Source organism: Paroedura picta, chromosome 1, assembly GCF_049243985.1.
Source record: "Paroedura picta isolate Pp20150507F chromosome 1, Ppicta_v3.0, whole genome shotgun sequence".
NCBI lineage: Eukaryota > Metazoa > Chordata > Lepidosauria > Squamata > Gekkonidae > Paroedura > Paroedura picta.
The window spans coordinates 65,569,980-65,593,178 of NC_135369.1; the positions used below are offsets into that span (position 1 = coordinate 65,569,980).

A 23,199-nucleotide genomic window follows, 5' to 3' on the forward strand; every position below is an offset into this window, starting at 1 on the left:
CACGGCTCTCCATTGGCTGCTTGGCCCTGGAGTGGCACTCGGAGGGCCCAATCAGAAGCCGCTTTGCGGCTCCTGATTGGGCCCTCCGAGTTTTTATCCCGGACAGAGCCCGCCCTTTCTCCTCCCCCTTAGGGCTTACTCTTTTATTTATTCCGCTCTGCAGGAGCGGTTAAAGATAGGCCTTACTATACATGTTTCTTCCCGCACCACAGTCAGGTCATTCTCATGTCTTCAAAGAATAAAGACCTTTCTAGGGTCAAGCATGACACAGGCACGGCTCAATCACATGGCTTTTCTTCATGGCCATAAACAGATTTCTCAGGATATTTATCTTAATGTTATAGCTAATGAGTTCATTTAAAGAACATCAATTAGAACCAACACATTCAGTGTCATTTAAGGTTTTTTTAAAGATATTTATTTATTATTAAATGTATACCCTGTCCCTCCCGATAAGTCGGCTTGGGGCAGCTTACAAATAAAAGGCAAACAGCCTTTGCAATAATAAATGTAATAAAAACACTAAAATCAACACACACACACACACACCCCAAATTAAAACATAACAATCAAATCCCATGAATGACAAAGCAAGGCAGATGACGGACAAAAACCAAAAACAACTCCCCAAGTCCCATCCAGTCACCCATACCACGCCATTAATGGCATATGATGGAAGAACTGGCAGTCAGATGTCAGGGCGGGACCCACAGATGGATCAATCAGCCCCAGGGTTCTCCCCCCACCACCACCGGCCTCAACCAAAAGCCTGGTGGAAGAGCTCTGTCTTACAGGCCCTGTGAAAGGTTGATAGCTCCGTCAGCTCTTCCAGAAGATTATTCCAGCAGGCAGGGTTGAGGCCATGCGGACATCCTCTGGGCCTGGGACAACCAGGAGATTCTACTGACAATGCAAAGTGCCCTGCAGGGGGCATAGGCAAAGAAGCAGTCTCTCAGATAGGCAGGACCCAGGCCTGGAGGATCATTGTCCATGGGGTCGCGATGGGTCGGACACGACTTCGCACCTAACAACAAAGGCCACATATAGCCTTAAAGGTTAAAACCAATACCTTGAACTTGATCTGGAAACAGACAGGTAACCAGTGCAGATGACCCAACAAAGGCTGGATATGGGCCCTCCAAGATGTTCTAGTGAGGACCCTCATAGCTACATTTTGTATCAGCTGTAATTTACAAGTCAAGGACAATGGTAGGCCCGCGTAGAGTGAGTTACAAAAGTCTAGCCTGGAGATGACCATTGCATGGATCACAGTGGCCAGGTGGTCCGAGGTCAGGTAGGGTGCTAGTAACTAGGCTTGGCAAAGATAGAAAAATGCCGACCTAGCTACATTTGTGATCTGAGCCTCCATTGACAGGTAGGTATCAAGAATCATGCCCAAATTCCTGGCAGCTGGTGCAGGTGTTAATTGCACCCTGTCCAGATCATGGGAGTTAGGCTGCCAAATCCTGGTCCTTCCCACTCAACCACAAGACCTGCATCTTAGAAGGGTTGAGTTTCAGGTGACTCTGCCTGAGCCATTCAGCAACTGCTTCCAAACAGCTGGAAAATGGTTCCAGGGGGGAGTCCATCTAGCCATCCAGTAGAAGATAGAACTAGGTGTCATCAGCATACTGATGGCACTCCAGCCAGAAGCCCCGAACCAGCTGGGCTATAGAACACATATAGATGTTGAAAAGTGTGGGGAAGAGAATCACTCCCTGTGGAACCCAATATGGGAGCGCTACAGGGATCGACCGATCTTCCCCCACTGCCACCCTCTGTGACCAGTTCCAGAGAAATGAGACCAGCCGTTCCAAGGTGGTACCCCTAATCCCGGACATGGCAAGGCAGTGGGCCAACAACTCCTGGTCAACCATGTCAAACATGGTCAACAGATCGAGCACAACGAGGATGGCTGCCCCTCCCCAATCCAGCTGGTGTCGGATATCATCCACTAGGGTGACCAGCACAGTCTCCACCCCATGGCCAGGATGGAAGCCAGACTGGTATGGGTAAAAGGCTGAATGTAACATCTTGACAAGTGGGTTGTATTTAAGGCAATCTGTATAGCGGAACTGGGATGTGTAGGTGGGGTATGGCAGGAGAGAATGCTTCTGGGAGCAGAGAAAGGCTAAAGGGATTAGGAGAATATTTGATTTTATTGTGATTTTTAAAATGTAAAAAAATAATTTGTGTTGTTAATTAAAGTTATATTTCATCTATCTGAAGATCATTTGTTTAAGCTAAATATGCTTTATAAGTTGAACCTAGAAAGCAGAAATTAACTATGTGCAAGAATGCAGTCATTTCCCATAAATTGATTTACGTGATTTTAATAATAATTTGTTCTGAATATCTTTGTTGTTGAAGTGGATTTTTAAGCATTGTGCCAAGAAAGCAAAGTATATAAAATCCTTGGTGGCTTGACTTCTGTAACTCACTCTACATGGGGCTAGTCCTTGATCCAGAAATTATAGCTGGTACAGAATGCAGCTGCAAGAGTCCTCACTGGAACACCTTGGAGGGCCCACATTTGGCCACTGTCAGCTGCACTGTCTACCAGTTGTGTTCGGATAAGGTTCAAGGTTTTGGTTTTAGCCTTCAAAGCTGTCTGCGGTTTGGGACCCTCATATCTGAGGGACCACCTATCACTTTATGCCCCCCCCCACAGCCCTTGTACTCAGTGAACATGAATATGCTGATTGTCCCCAGACCAGAAGAGGTAGGCCTGGCATTGATCAGGGCCAGGAGCTTTTCAGGCCTGGCCCTGACCTGGTGGAATGAGCTTCCAGAAGATCTAAGGGCCATGACAGAGCTTGCATAGTTCCACAGGGTCTGCAAGATGGAGCCCTTCCACTGGGCATTTGGTTGCGACAAGTTGGCAATAAGATTGAGGGCCTCTCCTCAATTTGGCCAGGACATCATGCTCTTCTCCTATTACATACTGTCCCCTGAGGTGCCAGATGGGGGAGTTGTTAATCAGATAGGGAATTGTCAATCAGATGGGGGGAGGGTTTTAGTCTGTCATCAGATGCAGAATGGTTTTAAGCTGGTGATGGTTATATTTTATTGTGGGGGTTTTAATGTAATCCACCACGAGCCAGATTGCTGAGAATAAATAAATCAGTTTTATTTGGAGTCATGACTATGGGCACTGTTCTGAATTGCCTCAAAATATGTTTTTACTCACAGGATATGAGTTTAAAGTGAGATGCTAGCTGCCTAGTACTCTGAACTCTGTACATTTCCCCTCCCTAAATCCCCTATGACCGCCACCTCCATAGGCCCCTCCCTATGTCACTGGCTCCTCCCTGTGATGTCACTGGGCCTCTGGCCTGGCCCCAGCCCTCAGGGAATTGAAAGGTCTATGCTTCTGAATGGGATTCATTGATATTAGCCTCTCACAGTAAGAACTCAGCCAAATTTTTGTGTAGGTCTCTGACTCATATGGATTAAAAAAAAAAAACATTCTCCTAACATTATTCCTACTGGAGTCAGAGAATCCTTCTTCTCTGTGGTATAAAGCAACCCTTTGGCCAATGGGAACAATGATTATACCTCTGCAATGCAACTAATTGAATGCCCCCCTGGTCACCCATGAAGCAAATATTGTGCAGTCTAAAAATTTTCTCATAAGAAGGCACCTGGCCCAGGTGGGATTCCATTAGAAGTAATTAAAAATAATTTGAATTGGTGGATGCCATTAGTTGCCATGTTATTTTATTCATAAGATGCCTCCCTAAATTATGGCAAGAAGTCATCATTGTCCCAATTTGACCCAGCAAATTATCATCCTATTACTTTGTTTTCTGTATTAGGGAAGACTATCTCCTCCTTTTTGCTGGACAAATTGCATGACTGCCTGCAGCATTCTAACATTCTTGTTCCAGAGTAAATTGATTTTTGGCCAGGCCACAGATCATTGTGCAGTTCTCGCTTAACTAGCCTATAAATATTTGGTTCTACTTCCTAGAGGAGTTCTTTTTGATGCCTTTATGGATTTCAGGGCGGCATTTTACTCTGTGCCTAGATGGTGTCTTTGGGGAAATTGAAGGCAACTTCTATAGATCGTCACCTTTTATGGCTTATTCATCTTTATATGAAAACTTCCACCCAGGTGTGTTGCAGTTTTGATGGACAGCTCTCTGAGAAGGTTAGGACAATCAAGGCTGCTAAGCAAGGCTATTGATTGTCTCATTTACTTTTTAATTTATATTTAAAGGATCTACTGAGAACCCTTAAGAGACACCAATTTTGCCCTCCCATCATAGTTGAGCAACTTATTTCAGTTTTGTTATATATTTTTCTAGAACTAGAGATGGTCTTAGGAATTTAATGAAAATCATTTTTGCTTTACCGTGATCACCAGTCCTTATAGGTAAATTATTCTAAATATACAGTCTTGGTCTTTAGTAAGTCTCCTTCTATTGCCAATAATCCCTGGACACTAAATAATCAAACATTAAGCAGATAAAAATTTACTGTATCTGGGTGTTTGGTTCTCCTTTTTCCTAAATTGGGACAGACAGGCAAAAAACTTGTTTAAAAGTAATAGAAGTGATAAAAACAATCATTTGCTTCTGTTATATGGGGAAGAGATCTGGCACAGGGGAAATGGAATGGAACAGCATCAATTGACTCTGGGATGACAATGCTAAAACAGGCAGTGACATCACTATACCATAGGAATTTTCAAATTTCTATGGTTAAAAAAAATAGAGAGTTGGAATTCCTGGAGTGCTGCAACATCACTTCCCATTTTTTCAAAGCAGGAAGTGATCTCCTGGCAGTATTTATTTATTTACTTACTTATTTATCGATATATCTATTTATTTTATTATATTTGTATACTGCCACTCCAAGCAAGCTGGCTCCCGATGGTGCACATCATATAAAAACATCCCATAAAATTTTCAACATCTCAACATTCCTAGCAAATCATAAAATTCCCATACAATCTCTATAAGCAGCAATTAAAATAACAATAGAGTCAACATTTAACAATTAGCAATTAAACAATAAAACAATTAAGCAATTAAGATGGCGGTAATAACAACCCAATTCTTCGCAGGCTTCAGTAGGGTTGTAGGACCACAGATGGAAAGATAGGAGGATATCCTTCATTCAGGCCCACTCTAATACCAGGCCCAGGCACAAAGGGGGCCCAATCATATAACCTGGGGCCTCCGCTCAGCCTCAACCAAGCACCTCCCCAATGTTCCTAAAGATTGCCAGTAAGGGCTGGCAACATTATTGATCAACCTGGAGCCCCATGGAGTGAGTTGAGTTGTGTGATTTGTGTCAATAAAAAGCCAAATGACATACTACAATTTAGAATACTACAATTTAATACTGACCAACAGGCAAGAGTTGGTGGATGAGGTGAAGGAGGTGGGAACCCTAGGGGGAAGTGACCATGTCCTCATAGAATTCCTTTTGAGATGGGGAGCCAAGGAAGCTGGTAGCCAGACGTGGATGTTGGATTTTTGTAGGGCAAACTTTAATAAACTCAGAGGCATGATGAGTGTCATACCATGGACAAGAATGCTGGAAGGGAAGGGAGCATGTGAAGGGTGGGCGCTTCTCAAACAAGAGCTATTGCATGCTCAATCAATGACTATCCCAGAAAGACGAAAACACTGCAGGAGCTCTAAGAAGCCTATTTGGATGAACAGAGAACTTCAAGAGGAACTAAGAAAGAAAAGGGAAATGTTCAGGAAATGGAGGGAAGGACAGAGCTCTAAAGAAGAGTACCTACAGGTTACTAGGCACTGTAGATCAATCATCAGAAAGGCCAAAGCTGACAGTGAGCTAAGATTGGCCAGGGAAGCCCATTGTAAAAAGAAAAGATTTTTCAGTTATGTGAGGAGCAAGTGTAAAGTAAAGGAGGCAATAGGCCCACTGTTGGGAGAAGATGGACAAACTCTAACGGAGGATGCAAAGAAAGCAGAAAGGCTCAGCGCCTATTTTACATCTGTTTTTTCCCACAGGTCAAAGGGTTTAGGCACATCTAGAGATGGCAGTATCCAAGGGATAGTGCCTGGGTGGCAGGTTGACATGGACAGAGAGGTTGTCGAGAGGCATTTAGCTGCACTGGATGAGTTCAAATCCCCTGGGCCGGAAGAAATGCACCCGAGAGTGCTCAAAGAACGAGACCTTAGGGTACTTGTGGATTGTAAACTAAACATGAGCAGGCAGTGTGATGCAGCGGTAAAAAAGGCAAATGCCATTTTGGGCTGAATCAACAGGGGCATCACATCAAAATCACAAGATGTCATAGTCCCATTGTATACGGCATTGATCAGACCACGCCTGGAGTACTGTGTGCAGTTCTGGAGGCCTCACTTCAAGAAGGACGTAGATAAAATTGAAATGGTACAGAGGAGGGTGATGAAGATGATCTGGGGCCAAGGGACCAAGCCCTATGAAGATAGGTTGAGGGACTTGGGAATGTTCAGCCTGGAGAAAAGGAGGTTGAGAGGGGACATGATAGCCCTCTTTAAGTATTTGAAAGGTTGTCATTTGGAGGAGGGCAGGATGCTGTTCCCATTGGCTGCAGAGGAAAGGACACAGAGTAATGGGTTTAAACTACAAGTACAAGTATAGGCTAGATATCAGGGAAAAAAATTTCACAGTCAGAGTAGTTCAGCAGTGGAATAGGCTACCTAAGGAGGTGGTGAGCTCCCCCTCACTGGCAGTCTTCAAGCAAAGGTTGGATACACACTTTTCTTGGATGCTTTAGGATGCTTAGGGCTGATCCTGCGTTGAGCAGGGGGTTGGACTAGATGGCCTGTATGGCCCCTTCCAACTCTATGATTCTGTGATTCTATGAAAATATTTACCTGCAATCACATAGCAGATTCAGGTACCATACTTGTCCAAACTCCTGAGGCTTTAATCCAGACGAGGGTTTTGATTCTGGGGGAGGTAGGGGCTTTGTCATCTCTCCTGCATGCCATTTCTTAGCTGAAGTGGCCATGGGGGAGAGCTTTTTGTCCCATTGTGCAGGGCCTTTCCTCCTCCAGCTGTTGTTCCAATGCAGGCCTTGTGGATCTTGCCATGTGGCTGCAAGGAAAGCAAGACAGGGATGCCCCAGCCTAACTCATTAGAAATGTAGCATGTAGTTTATCCTGAATTCTGGGTTGAATCTGGTGGCCTGAAGGAGTCCCAGAACGAGTGTGTTTGGGGACTCTGTTTCCCTGGCAGCCATGGGCATGGGGGAGGATGAGGATGCGATACAGGAGCTTGCCTGAGGTTACAGTGAGTTTATGACTGAGCCTGAACCTGAAAGTTCCTTATTTGTTCATAGCTCCTACTTCAGCGAGTGTGCTCAGTAAATTAATTAAAAACTACTTGTATGGGAGAGAATTACTAAAGGATGACCAGCTCATTGTCAAACCAGTATAACCATTATATACATTTTACAAATGTGGAAACTGGCTAGCGCCTTAACCAAGGCCAGACACCAGTTCCTGGCAAAGATGGTACTTGAGCCCAGTTCCGTCTTTGCAGCCCAAATCTATGTATGTCAAATGAGCCGCAGGTATGCCAAGAACAGGACATATTCTCAGGTAAATATACACACAAATGTGGCCTTAATCTTTTGCCCAGCACTTGTCATTTACACATGGGTGTAATTTTTGGAAAGTTCTCAAATTATTTGAATCTTTAACTGGTGAATCTCCTATCAACCTTTTAGAAAAGCAAATTAAGTTTTCAATAGTCAATGAATTCTTTCCTTAGTGTTTCATGAGTTTCTCTTCCGAAGGCATATCATAACTGAAGGTTTCACAACAACATGAATTTTAAAAAATTGAATGATCCAGAGCCTTCCTCTTTTTCTTCCTTAGAGACATTGCTGCTCGAAATTGCCTTCTCACTTGTAAAGGACCTGGGAGAATAGCAAAGATTGGAGATTTTGGGATGGCCCGGGACATATATAGGTAAGAAAACACAGTTTATTGGCATCATCTGGTGGAAGGTTATTACTTGGCCAGGGAGTGTTTGCTTGGCTTAACTTCTTCGCAAGGGAGGGAGGGTTGTAATATTTGGGGACTGGTGCAAGAATGACTTCTCTGAGATATTTCCAGATCCATTTGGGAGTATTAACATTTACTTTTGAGTTCTGGGCTCTTTCCAACTTTCTTAGATTCCCCCACCATCATCATTTTCTGTCATTCTCCTGTTGCATGTTGTTTTTATTGCAGCCCCCAACTCACCTCCACCATATTCCCCTTTTTCCACTCTGAATGTCACAATTCTTTATTGTGACTGCACAAATCCAGCTTCATCCTCCTTGGGTTTTGACCCCATCCCCTTCAACCTCTCTGTCATTAGTAAATCTCTCCATTTACAGCATATCAAAGAGGGGAGAAGGGTCAGAGGAATGTAATTACCCAACCTGGAATTTAGCCAGGATGATCGAATTAATGATTCTGCACTTGTAGAAATGCCAGGGAGGTTTTAATGATGGTGCCTATTGTCAAGACTTTTGCTTACTCCAAATCCATAATGCAATACTGCTGTCCATACAGTGCCCTCCAATGTTTGTCTGAAGAATTACTTGAGTTTATGACAATGAATGGAGTCACTATTATCATAAGTATTATTAACTTAACACCAGTGTTACAGGGAGTTTGTTTGGAATGTTTTCCATGCATGAATGTTAGTTAAGGATCATAAGAACCTTTGCCACAAGAAGACAGTTCTTTATGGTATAAATGGAATACTGTATTGAATGAGTAGCATGTGTTTGAATTGCTGCCATAGGGATTCCCAGGACATTGTTGTCAATCTGCTTAGCCCTATTAATATATTTAACATATACTTCCCCTGTGGTATCTACATAAGGCATCACCACTGGAAAATTGTATCATCTGTATGTTATCAGAGTAAAAATCACCCCAGGTTGCAGTGGATTCAATTTACAATCCAACAAAAGAAGTGCAGACAGAAATGTTACAGATACTGGAAGGTTTACACTGGGTTGGTTAAATCAAAAGGGGATGATGTTTTATTTGCTGGACCATGCATCCCCCATGATCTATGCACCTTACTCCTTGCCTTCCTTCATGTGGATGTACTTCATTTGTCCTCCTAATCCCAGATCGCAATCTGTTTATCATGATTTAGCTCCCCAAGCAGTGCAGTGCATGCTGAAGGGAGGGGAAACACGGCTTGCATTCTTCTCTGTGTGAATTTAATGTTAACCCAGAAAGCACCACTTCCCTTTAGAATCCACCTCTATTGCACAGTCTACTTCTGTTCCTCATCAGGGCTAGCTACTATAGAAAAGGAGGATGTGCAATGCTGCCGGTCAAGTGGATGCCACCTGAAGCTTTCATGGAAGGGATATTCACCTCTAAAACAGATACCTGGTAGGTCTGCTCAGTACTTTCCATCAATTTTGCAAGGAACTGGCTGATCAGTGTTTAGAATACTATTCTCTACCCCAGGCGTAGTCAACCTGTGGTCCTCCAGATGTCCATGGACTACAATTCCCATGAGCCCCTGCCAGCAAATGGCAGGTTGACTACCCCTGCTCTACCCTATACCTCCTGAAAGATATGGAACTTCTTACAACATTGCCTTTGGATGTGTGAGTTATACAGGATTTGAGCTCCTTCTTGAGTCACTCAGTAATGCCAGAGGCTGGAAGTGACTTTGGTGGTAATTCATATTCCAAAACAGTTTTGTTGAATAATAAAATACAATAAGTAGCCAAACCAACCTCAACAAAAATCAATATAACAATAAAGCAGCCAATCCCCCCAACTATAAGTAATTATTTAATATTCAAGTATTTTCATGCCACCATTAGACATTCAGTTGGACCTTGCATGGAGAACATTCTAGAGCAGGGGTAGTCCACCTGTGGTCCTCCAGATGTTCATGGACTACAATTCCCATGAGCCCCTGCCAGCAAACACTGGCACGGGCTCATGGGAATTGTAATCCATGGACATCTGGAGGACCACAGGTGGACTACCCCTGTTCTAGAGGAGCGGCTGCTGAGGAAAAGGTCCCTTCTCTGATACTCATTGAAGGAATCCATGTCAAGTCTACTTCCTGCTCTAGCATCATCCTTCCCAGAAACTGCAACAATGCAGTGCTGGAAGAACCCACATAGGGCATCTCTCATATGGCTTCAGTCTTCAATGCCACAAAAAGTAACATCACAAGTAACCCACAGCTAAAAGTCTTTTTATACATATTGTTCCCACTCTAGATATCCTTGCACAATTTTCATTCTTTGTATTTCTGTCCTTATTTATTGTTCCATGTCCAGGTCATTTGGAGTGTTGCTGTGGGAAATATTCTCTCTTGGATACATGCCCTACCCCAGCAAAAGTAACCAGGAGGTTCTGGAGTTCGTAACAAATGGAGGAAGAATGGACCCACCCAAAAACTGCCCAGGCCCTGTGTAGGAAACTTTTAAGAACCTTGGTGCCCTTTAAGTGTTATTCATCTTATGTTTTGGAACTCTTTCTCTTCTGGAAAGTTCTTTTAGCTTCATTATTATATAGTTTATCCACCTATTACAATGAGTACTGTTATTAGCTGCAGTGGTCAGCAATTGGAGACATTTTAGTAGGTAATACTAATCACTAATGATGGATATTCAGAGTCTCTATCCTCTTAATACTTCAAAAGGCCCTGGCTTTTCTTTCAAACAACCTAAGAGCCTCTACAAAAATTTTCACATAATGGCATTAGATGTGATGCTTCCAGGAAATGAATCATGAGGGATGCAACACTTTCCCTCAACTCACATATCCTCCCTTATTCTGCTCCTCTTCTACTAACTTCCTGTTCACATCGGTTCATGATTCACCTTGTTTCATTCTCATCTTTTTGTATCACTTCACGTTCTCCTCCCCCAACCAATCTTCTCTCAACACCTGCTCACTGCCTTCATTAAGGTCTGTCTACACTACAGACTGAAATAGGACAAATCTTTCTTCACTTGCAATGATCTCTGCCAAAGTACCCTGGACATTCTGAGTTCTGTAATGCCCAATCTTCAAAGAATTCTCAGTTTGAAATATAGTTTTCTGGAGGGAAAAAGCCGTAACTAACTGCTAGCAGTGTAGGCTTATAAAAGCTAATGTGATATAATGGTTAAGAACATTTTCACTCTTACACCATACTGACTCTCAGGCCCCACTGCATCTCCATCCCTAGGGTATTTATAATGGTGTAGTCTACTTTTCCTTGTGGGAAATATTCAGTCCCCTTTTGTATTAGCAACAGCTACAATTAATCAATGTATTTTGAAAATGGTACCCAAATGTCTTTTTGGCCATTAATCAGTGCGTTTAAAAAATTATTTCTGCTTGAAGAAATAGTAAAGATTTGTATTCATTTTAAAGTATATCTTCTGTATTTAGGAAATTATAGAATGATTTTAGCAAGATCGCTTCTTCATCTACCAATGGAATGGGGACATTAACTTAAGTCAGGATCTGAATGGTTTAGGGACTACAGAGGTAACTGAAGAGTTGATAGGAATTGTGTTGACTTCCCTTCTGCAACTAATCAGATGTTCACCTAAAACAACCGTCTGTTTTCCTGCTGTTGACCATCTTCTTTTTGTTGGTGTTCCAGGTATCGGATAATGACTCAGTGCTGGCAACACCAGCCTGAAGACAGGCCAAACTTTGCTATAATATTGGAGAGGATTGAATACTGCACCCAGGTATCTGTGACTATTTGGTTCTGCTGTCTAATGTTGTCCACTGTAAGCAATGCTCAAAGGGGAACATGAGGAAGAAGAAATCACTCAGATAAGCCTTCCTTAGGACAGCATAACAGAAGTACTTTTATCTTGGGTCCAAAACATCTCAAAGTTTTAACAAGATGCAAAGAGGTGGTGTAGGAAGAGCTCCTGCCTCAGACTTCTTCCCTTGACCACTCTGAAAGTAGCTGCAGTTGTAGTGAAACAAGACTAGATCACATAAGTTTGTTAGTGGTCAGTGATCATGAGTTAAGAAGCCTGTCAATATGAGGAGTTTTTCTTATTTACTAGCTTCAAAGCCCGTTCCTAAGAACAGGCCTTGAAAGGGTCCCCCTCCCCTGGCTCCTAGCCAGGCCGCTTAAGGTGGCTTTGGGCTGCAGCTCGCAGCCAGATCAAGAGTGGCGGGTGGGGACTGGCCAGCTTGTTAGGCTTGGGACAGAGCTCCTTAGCAGGCAGTCAGCAGACCGGGAGGCACCGCCTAGCAGGCCAAGAAGCCCTCGTTAGCAGGTCCAGCCAAACAAGCCCTCCACCATGACCCTTTGCCCAGGGCCCTCTCCCCTTACCTGCTGCTGGCTCCAGGCACTGAGATGCTTCTGAGAGCAAGAGGCTAGAGTCCAGGGACAGAGGGCAGGAGCTGCAGGGGCAGCTATTGCAACTTGGACAGCCAGATACGTTCCACCCCCAGGCTGTTTCACAAATATATAGAGGAACCATGTATAAAGATATGATTTATTACCCACTGGTCCCAGCAATTGGCTCACGGTGAGTTACAACATTCAGTCCCACAGTGAGGGGACAGCAGCAGTAGCTGCCAGTGACTCAGGAGATGTAATGGCTTCCTTGCACTGGCTCTACCACTGTACATGTGCAAAAGAGCCTCTTCTCCCACACTGAAGATTGACTATTCTCAAAGGCTCTGTGGGCATAGGCATCAAATTTGCACTCCACCACAGAAAAGTAGAAGTTTGGAGTCCTGGAAAGAAGCGGGATCTGACCTAGCTCTCCACAATTCATTTTCTGCCTCATATTTTCCACATGTGAACAGTTCCGTTTGCTGCCTTCATTAGTTACCTGCTCCCCACCCTCCAGCAGCCTAGAAAATGATCTCAGATTTCATTCTATATCATCTTTATCTGCCCCCCTTCTCAATGCAATTCTCACAGGTCTGTAATTCACTGGCGCAACAGCCTTCCTTTAGCTCAGCAAACCCACAATTCCATAGGATAGCTTGTTAATAACCATCTATTCCAGAAGCAGATATTCACAAAACACATGAAAATGAATAGCATTTCCATGTTAACAAAAAGAAGACGCTCCGAACTGAACCTAAGCTAAGCTAGAAGTGAGGCATGGAGGAGAAAGTTCGTTCTGAGTTCTCTACAGCCATTCTCGTTCATACAAGCATAAGTTCTTGGGACTGGCAAGAACACTCTCATGTTTTATCCTCGGCATGTCTAGTAAAGTCATCTGAAATGGTAGTGAAATGTAGTGAAAATACAGATTATTGTGCAGGAGCTGCAAAGAAGGAAACTCCTGTGCTTTAGGAAAAAGGGTTAAAAATAAAATATCCAGGACCCACGATGCACTTTGAGGCTTTTCATTTTGAGAAGAAAAATGTCCCTGAGAGGGACATGATAAAAGCTTATAAAATTATGCATGGAGTAGGGAAAGAGAGAACTTCTACTGTCTCAGAATTTGGGTGCATCCAGTGAAGCTGAAGGACATTAGATAGAGTGCAAACAAAGGAACTCTTGGTGTGTAATTAAATTGTGGGAATTACCACTACTGTATGGAGTGTTGCTGCACTGGGAACTTCGCTACCCTGGTTTCCATGCAGGGGCAGAAATCTGGGGCAGATGAGGGGCACCGGGCCAAATGCTTCCCTGTGCGGGAACAGGAAGAAACGCAACCTGTCCTGACTCAAACTCTAGCCTGCAGCCCGGTGTGGAGCGACCAGTGTGTAAATGGTCTTAGTTTGTTTTGTTTTTTTTAAAGGATTAGACAATTCCAGGGAAGATAAGTCCATCAGTAGCTGTTAGCCACCAATTGCTAAAGGGAACCTCCATGCTCTGAATCTGAGTTGCTTAGTGGCAATAACATGGGGAGGCTTTGTTTCTATTATGTGTCTTTTGAAATGTCTGGTTGGCCACTGTGGAAAACAGGATGAAAAAGTTAATTGTTCTGATCTGGCAGTGCTCTTGTTAAGTTCTTAGTACTATCTTATCAAAGCTACATAACTCTTAATTATGACCCCTGAAGATAAGATGTCATTTTACAGTAAGGTAAAGGTAAAGGTATCCCCTGTGCAAGCACCGAGTCATGTCTGACCCTCTAGCGTTTTCATGGCAGACTCAATACGGGGTGGTTTGCCAGTGCCTTCCCCAGTCATGACCGTTTACCCCCCAGCAGCAAGCTGGGTACTCATTTTACCGACCTTGGAAGGATGGAAGGCTGAGTCAATCTTGAGCCGGCTGCTGGGATTGAACTTCCAGGCTCATGGGCAGAGCTTTCAGACTGCATGTCTGCTGCCTTTGCTATTAACCCAAGGAACATTATTTTTTCATTTTCAACATTTCTTTGTCACTTTTTCAGGGTTCTGCTGGCGGCAGCTTACAATTAAAATATAACCATATTTAAAAGCCATTAAAATAACCCATTGGACATAAACAGTTTAAATTTACTCATAGAACAGAAGCAGTCTATTACAAAGCTGATAAGACTTTAAAAAAACTAATTAAAAGCTTGAATTAAAAAAAATTGATTTGGCCTGGTGCCTAAAAGAAAGTAAAGTAGGCACCAAGCAAACACTATATGGAAAATTGTATCAATAGAGTTCCCATGTCAAGCAATACAGCCCATGGTTGATAGTCCTATTGTTCTTTCTTATAGGATCCAGATGTAATCAACACTGTTTTACCTGTGGAATATGGTCCATGCATTGAAGAAGAAGAAAAGGTCCCCGTGCGCCCTGAAGACCCTGAAGCAATCCCTCCCCTGCTCGTCTTGCCACAGCAAGACACAAAGAGTGCTGAACAGCTCTTGCCTTCCCCACCCTCTCTGGCCTTAGCTGTTCCTGCAGCAAAACCACAAGTGAAAGCAGTGAGGGCAGAGCCAGCTGTCCATGCTAATACACAAGCAGCCCTGGAAGGGGGACATGTCAACATGGCATACACTCAGTCCAATCCCTCTACTGAGCTACACAAAGGGCGGGGGTCCAGAAACAAGCCTACCAACCTCTGGAACCCAACCTATGGCTCCTGGTTTTCTGAGAAGCCAGTTGTCAAAAACAATTCACAGGTAGAAAAAGAGGCAACTGAGATGGAAGGTTCAGGTCATGAAGGGAACTGTACTTTGGGGCCCAGCATTGTGACTGGAAGGCTGCCAAGTTCCTCCCTGCTTCTAGAACCATCTTCACTGACAGCCACTATTAAGGAAGTGCCTCTGTTCAGGCTCCGCCATTTCCCCTGTGGAAATGTTAACTACGGATACCAACAACAGGGCTTGCCCTTGGAAATCTCTGCCCCACCTTGCGCCAGCAGTTATGAGGACCCTCTTCTTCGGAACAAGATCCACGTAACTCACCAGGGGCCTTAAAAGCCCCCTGCCCTCTGGACTCTCCTCCCATGTGACTCATGAGCCTTGGAGCAAACTTCAGTGTCTCTAGTCCACAAGAACAAAACAAGGTTCCCTTCCATGATGTGCCAATTTCCTCTGAAGTGCCACCCTTTGAAGCCAGGTTTTCAGATATGCCAAGAGGCTTCAGTTGTTCAGAGCCCCTTCCTACACAGAACAAATGATAACACCATTCAGTACTCTCAGCAAGGCCCAACTCACAATTGCATAAAGTCAACTGCATGATTGTTCGCTATATCCTTCCCTGTGTGTGGCTTTCTCTTGGTTGTTAATGCGCCATTTCAAGATTCACTGTCCATAGTTTTTTATGCTTTGGGATTTCTTATACTGCCCAATGCAATATTTGGGGATCCTTCCTGATCCCACAAATGTGCAGAGAGGGTGGGCCAATATGCTGGAGTCATGCCAAGAACCAACTGAATAACGCAGGCTCCCAGAGCACACATTCACCAGGCAGCACTGCCGTTACAGCATGGCCCTTCTCCAAGCATACAAAGCCATAGCGCTGTTGGCTAGGCAGCAGAAACATGTCAGCCTCACTGAAGTAGTCCCTGAGATGGAAATTGCAGTATGTTAAGGAATGTGGTCAAGGTCAGAGCAACATTGTAAGATTGGTGTGGAGAAAGAAAGACAAGCCCTTTTCCTGCCTTCTAATTCCTGGCCCTGCCAGGAACAATCCAGTCATCAAAAGTGGTACTTATTCTTCAGTGGGCATTTGTGATCCCAGATGTTTGGTGATGAAGACAGGAAGTTCCACAGCGACAAGCAGATTAACAATATGTAGGGCAGAGTTTGGGCATACCCATGTCATTGTGTTCGTGTGTGCCCACATTGCTCTTTCCAGCATGTTGGACTATTGCTATTCAATTATTTTCATCAGTGTTCCTGATACTTTTAAGGGTTGAGATAAAGGCCTTTTGAAAGTGATGGATTTTGAGAACAGGAATTACAGACAGCCTGCACTGGTCAATTCCCGCACTGGCCTGGTTCATCCAGACCAAATAATCAGGAGTGCAGCAATTCCTTGGCCAGCCCACATCGCCCAAGCCTTTGATGCATGCTGAATTGTGACCTTATAATGGCATGGTGGCTGAGTTGGAGAGCCATTCTAGCCATTAACGACTACTGAAGCCATTTGCCAGATGAAAGTACCCATGATAAAGCAGATTCAGTCATGCAAGCATAGCTAGGAGAAACAACTTTAGAATGGGCATAATGCTTATTATATGTCCATGGAATCATGACTTAAGATCTCACACCGCTACTGCAGGGCTGCAAAGATACTGTTGTAGGCTGTTGGCCATGAAGGCTCTAAACCAAGTAATCTTTGTTTCTCCTTTGGCCCTCAGAATCATGTGGATGAGCCACTGGGGACATCTGCTGCATAACTTCATTGGAATAAATGAGAACTGTATCTGCTCTTACTAGACTTGTTGTATCATGCATTTCAATAACAATACTCTCAATTATGACTCCTGCACCTGTCCCCAAACCATATAAATGAATGCAGCTGCAATGATATGCACAGTTGCACTGCCAAAGCCCATTGGTTTCATTGGGGTTTCACGTGCAGAAGCGCATGATCTTCTTGAATGATGGATTGATTTTTCTGTGGATGAGGGTCACAGAAGCAAATGAATAGAGAATGAAATAGCTCAGAACCAGAATCCTTAAGAATGATTTACAGTTGGACAATCTGCTCACACAGTCCTTTGCACAGTAATGGGCCAGGAGGTTCACGGATGCTGCTCTGAGCTCCAGGGAAGACAGCCAGGATATAAATTAGCTTGGTGGCTGAAATAATGCTTTCCTTTCCCATAGTAGAGCAACCCATAGTGGGAACTTTGTTGAGGGCTCTTGCCTGTTCCTTCTTCTCTGTTAGCAAGTCTATAGTTGTGCATTTGAGCTTCTAATTGGCTATAGATTTTAGATGTAACAAGCTGCATATACTGTAGTGGCATGCATTTGGTTCGGGTGGACTATAATGGCTCCATCAGTTAAAATGGAGACAAATCCGTTTGGGAAACCCGAATCTCACCAAATTCGAATTACTATATCAAACCAATGATTCAGGTGATTTGGGATTTTCTGAATCAATTTGAGGTGATTCAGCCTGAATTAAAACTGATTTATGTTTTGCACTTCTCCATTCCCTAGATCCTGTGCTTGTCATTTACCGTTGCTCCCCAGTAGGGGGCATGCAGTGCCTGCATGAATTTTCTTGGTGGTAATTAAAGGAGTGTTCAGGATTCTGTGCAAATGCACAAGTTTTTTTCTACCATGGAAGCTTAAAGGAGCATTCATCTGCTGTAAAGGGTTATTTTCCAGTGTTCACTGTCCTTACAAGTGTGGCTTTTGAACAATTGTGAACTGCAGGAACCTCACTCTGACTATTTCATGGCTAGAGGGCTTTCTTCTTTGGTACAGGCAACTGTTTGTTTTGTGTTACAGCCTCAATGGGCTTTGTTAAAATTGCCTGTTTCTATTATAAAGATAGAGAAATGTGAACTGCAGTCTTGGAAGAAACAAAGAGAGTCTGATTTTATTCTCTGGTGCTTTTTTGTGCAGTCTGCACCACCCAGCATGCATTAAGATGCTAAATTATTTTGCAGCAGGGCTATTCATGCTCTAAAGTCCAGTTGCACAAGTAGCAGAGACAGGTAGCAAAAAAATATATTTTCCTAGCTCTAATACTTAGGCTTCAAAAGATGTACTTAGGCTAGGCACAGCTGTAAACATTAATGCAGCCTGCAGCAGCATATGTGGTGGGCATTAGAGGGGTGGAACCTCTCTATGGAGGAAGACATCCAGGAATTAGCTGTTCTTTAAAGGCAGAAGCTGCTGAAGGAACACAGCACGGGCTCTGCCTTTTAACTTTAATAGTGTAGTGATAACACCCTACAGAAAAGAAAAAGTGGGACTGAATTTGTCAGGGAAGAATAGAGAATACATTAACTGTTGCTGCTTGCTCATCGGAAGCCTCAGTCCTGTCATTCCAACCTGCATCTTGTCCCTATTATTTACAGCACAATGTGGATTACATTAGAAAAGACAAGACCTGCTCAGAATAAGACAACCCATTATGGGGGAAATCACAGCAGGGGAATGGAAGCCCACGGCACCAAGAGAAGACAATCAGAAGCAAGGCATCTCAGAGCATCCCTGTAGCTTTCCTCCTATGGAGGGGCAGAGGAAGAAGAGCAAAGGAGAAAGGGGTGGCCCTTGTGCTCGGATGATAGGCAAATTATTCAGTAGAGTCATATGATCCTGGTAGCTGGTAGGTGCATCTTCATCACTCTCCTCCCTGATCCAGCGCATATTTAACTGAGACTTGAGACATCTCATGTAAACACAGGAGGTCAGCATAAGTGTACCACACCATGGGAGTGTTTCTCTTCATCCTAGTTCTGCAGAGGGTCTAAAGAGTCAGTTGTGCTGAAGCATCATCCATGGTCATTTTACATTGCATGACCAGATCAGTCTATTGTATGTTAAGAATTTCATTTTGCAAATCTGCTCCTATAGGCAAAGCCATTTTCTAGGCCTATCTCTAGAGAAAGTAAGACCATTTCAGTGTTCTTTCACCAGCTACATAAGCCCACACATACAAGACTTTCCCCGATACCCAACCCCTCCTTCTGTATCAAGGCTTCTTCATTAGGAATGTGCGTCACATGTGTACAGAAGCTTATGCAACATCGCTCATAAATTACAGGGCCTATGCATTTCAGGGATCCTTAACGAGATAAAATATTAATATATGGTCATTAAGTATTTTGTATTGTATTTGTATTGTAATCAAGTGTAGTGAAGCAAAAGGCATGAAGACAAATAAAATGACTGTAAAGGCTGTGTTGGGTGTGTATTATCTCTGCACTCAGTCACCAAACTAATGAGCCTTTTTATTTTAGAAAATGAACTGATAACTGCAGCCAAGAGGTAAATTGCAAAGACTGGTTGGGCATCTACCTAATAATGAGTGCAGCAAGGTTCTTAGGCTGGAAATAATAAGCATTGTTGTTGTTCTAACAAGCCCTGTTTTTCCCCCTTCCATCATCAAGAAAAATTCTGGCTGAATGAAAATTACTGTAGATCTGGTTACTATATAGTGATTAAAGTCTTCTGTTATTGGCAAAATACTAACCCAGGATGGGGAATTATAGCTATAACCATTGGATTTTGTAAGAAGTTGTCCCATGAAACATTGTTTACCTTCACAGAAATACCTCACATTATTACATTCAAGTAGATTACTGGGAAGAAGAGGCAAACAAAAGTTGCCTTTTAGAACATTCACTACATTTTATATCTTGTTGGGACTCTATAGTGGCATTTTCTTTCTGACATGCACCATTTGAATGTTGCACACATTCTTTCTTATACTGCTGTATACTGTTTAAGCAGGCATTTTGAACATGAAAGACCAGTCTTCCGCAACAATGAAAAAATGATAAGGAGGCAGATTGTAAAATTAACTTGACACTGTGCAGTAATGTGAAAGCTGGTTTCTTTTATCATTTTAGTGAATCTTGCCCTACTTCCACAAAATATAGCCTCTGACTTTGGACTTCAAAGAACTCCTAAATCTCAGAGTTTTTATGATTACAGTAGTGGTTTTCTACAAGTTAAAACAAATTATGTAGCCTAGAAAATTAAACTCTACATACTCAGCATTTATTATTATCCTGCCTTTCCATTCTACAAAGAAGAATAAAGTGGCTACTGTCCCAAGAATGTAATATGGGAGAGTACAAAACACATTTGCTGGAATAAAAACCAACTACATCCACGAATGCAGTGTGTGACTTCAAGCACAATACCAAATCTCCTCAGCTGATTTCACAAAAAAACCCAGCATTTGCAGTGGATCTGCAGTGCTTCAGAGACCAGTATGGGAATGGCAGATGATTTCGTAGGGTCAGAGAAACATCACTCTCTTAAGATCCCCCTCATCTGTCCCCCTTATTGCTACTGCTACCATCACTCTGCTGTTCCCTCCCTTTATCACTCTATGGTTATTTCTTTTGGTATGTGAATTTCATAGTTCATATTCAGCCTGTCAAAGAGACTGCAAACAGAGGTTGAGAAAGAATGCCTCATTCACAACTACCAAGCATAACCTTCTGAAACATGGATATTGCCACTTTATTACTTAGCAAGCAGGAGGGCGGAGGACATAATCAATAATAAATTATTCGCATCTCTGCAAGTGTGGGAAAGGTTTGTAGGGTGAATGCCCTCTTTTCTGCAAAACTGAAGAAAGGAATAATGTGATTCCACCTGCTCCAGTAGATATCCAGTTAAGTCTTACAGCGAATGCATGGTCGTTTGCTTCATTAAAAATCTGATTAGAGCAATAGTACTCATCCCATGGTCAGTATATGCAGATATTATTAGCCAAAAGAGACACATGATTACTTTATGCTCTGTGAGCCACCCCACCAGATATACAATAACATAAAATAGTAATATTAGTAATGACTACTGAAGAATTACACAACTATAGGGTGGAAAAAGGAGAAATTTAAGATTTTCTGTTCCATGGCTCCATCATTGACCAGGGAGACTACAACCAAATCAAGAGATTGAGACTGGGCAAGATAACCATGAAGGGTAAGGATGTGTCACTGGCAACCAAAGTCAAGTTCATTCATGTCTTTACTATGTATGAGTGTGGAAGTTGGACAGTAAAGAAAGCAGACCGGAAAGAACATTGATTCATTTGAAATGTAGTGTTGGATGAGGGTTTTATAGATAGCATAGACTCCCAGAAAGATGAAAAAGAGGGTTCTAGATTAAATCAAGCCTGCACACTCCCTAGAAGCAAAAATGACCAAAATGAGACAGTTGTACTTTGGTCACATTATGAGAAGACAAGACCCACTGGAATTTTATGGAGTTTTAATGGGGGAGGGTTAATTGGAGATTATATTATTCTTTGCATTTTTGTATGTAACCCGCCATGAGCTGGCTTGTCTGAGAGTGGCAGGTAATAAATCCAATAATTGCAATACAAGACAATGAAGTTAGGAAAAGTTGGAAGGCAGCAGGAAGAGAAAGATCCAACGTGAGATGGATAGACTCTCAAGAAAGCCACTGCCCTCAGTCTCAGTCTGAAAGTCCTAAGCAAGATTGATAACAATTTGAAGGACAAAAATTCATTGGGTTGTCTTAAGTTGGAAATGACTTGACAGCACAATACAAAGAAGAAGAGTTGGTTCTTATATACAGCTTTTCTCTACCAGGAGTCTCAAAGTGGCTTACATTCGCCTTCGTTTTCTCACAACAAACACCCTGTGAGGTGGGTGAGGCTGAGAGAGCCCTGAGATTACTGCTCAGTCAGAACAGCTTTATCAGTGCTGTGGCGAGCCCAAGGTCACCCTGCTGGCTGCATGTGGGGGAGTGTGGAATCAAACCCGGCTCACCAGAAGTCCGCACTCCTAACCACTACACCAGGATGGTTCTCATACAAGTTAACTCTAATCTTTTAATGACCAGAGTTCTTCTGCATATGTAGAGTTCTCTCTCCCTACTAGAGTTTAACCTTATTCAGCTTTTGGACATCTGTCTTTCCCACTCTCTCCGAAACCCAAGGAACAGCAAATAAAGCAAGACAGGGAGATTGCCAAGCTGACTGAAGGAGAGTAAATTGGTTGGAAGAACAAAATGTAACCCCCTCCCCCACCCCACTACGGCCCACTTTCTCTTCTCCTTGGCTAGCTCCTGTAGTTTTAGTTGTACTCGCTTCTTCTCTGCAGCCAGTCTACTGTCCACAGAAGAGCAAAGATGAGACAAATGTGGCTCATGAATCACAGAGTATCACTAGATTAGAGCAAATTTAGCATCAGGGCAAACTGAAGAACTTCCTAAATTCCTGGATTATGGCCATGACAGGGTAGCAACAAAGATTTAATCATTTGGGAGATACATGTTTACAATGAAAAGCAATGGTAGCAAAACATGTGTTACCATATTAGGGGTGTGCAAAAAAAAATACTGGTATTCTTTGGGTTTGGATATATTAAACCCCAAAATATCAGCATTTCCAGATATGCAAAATTACAAAATATAAAATTTTTTAATTTGCAGCACACCTGCTCATGCCACTTCTCAAAAAAAAAAAAAAAGTTTTGAAAATATTGAATCAGGGGTCCAATTCTATGAACTCTCAAAGAAGGTACCTCAATCCTCAATTCTACAAAGAAACAATGGAGGACAGGAATTTAAACTTTAAAGGGAAAGACATCCCCTCAAAATTTAAATGTTTTTGCAAGTCATGGCTGTGTAACCGTGAACTCTGAAGGCATTTATAGGGCTTGCATTCCCTTTAAAAGCTTTCTCTAAGTAGAGAGTTCACTCCAAAGGGATTTAAAGGTATGGGGAGTCTTTTAAATGCAGGGATCCCCCAAAAACCAAAAATTTTCAGGCCAGCCATTTTGAATAGCCATAAAAAACAGAAAAAAATCCAGCTGAAATAACTGTTCAGTTCTGATTAGTTGAATGCACACCCCTAATCTATACTCTATACAAATCTTATGTAAACTGCCAGAAATGGGAAATATACTCCATCTTGGTGTAATGGTTAAGAGCAGCAGCCTCTAATCTGGAGCACCAGGCTTGATTCCCCACTCGTGTACATGCAGCCTGCTGGGTGATCTTGGGCCAGTAACATTTCTCAAGCTCCCTCAGCCTCACCTACCTCATGGAGTGTGTGTTGTGGGAAGAGGAAGGGTAGGTGATTGTAAGCCGCTTTGAGTCTCCTCAGGTTATTTAAGTGAGGTACAAAAACCAGCTCTTTCATCTCTCTAAAAGGTACCATAATATCCATA

The 23,199-nt window shown here is 42.9% G+C and overlaps 1 protein-coding gene across 2 annotated transcripts in view; it reads left to right on the plus strand.

Moving 5' to 3' along the window:
• The window catches only part of ALK (ALK receptor tyrosine kinase), an 816,801-nt gene extending 797,555 nt beyond the window's left edge, over positions 1-19,246 (plus strand). Inside the window, exons 25-29 of one of the 2 annotated variants that reach the window (XM_077341212.1) lie at positions 7,851-7,943; positions 9,276-9,377; positions 10,289-10,423; positions 11,608-11,698; positions 14,627-19,246. In XM_077341212.1, coding sequence (XP_077197327.1) covers positions 7,851-7,943; positions 9,276-9,377; positions 10,289-10,423; positions 11,608-11,698; positions 14,627-15,331 — 1,126 coding nt within the window. In that variant the 3' untranslated portion in view covers positions 15,332-19,246. The remainder of the gene's footprint in view (positions 1-7,850; positions 7,944-9,275; positions 9,378-10,288; positions 10,424-11,607; positions 11,699-14,626) is intronic. The other variant, XM_077341222.1, reaches the window with a different exon arrangement.
• The last annotated feature ends 3,953 nt before the right edge of the window (positions 19,247-23,199 follow it).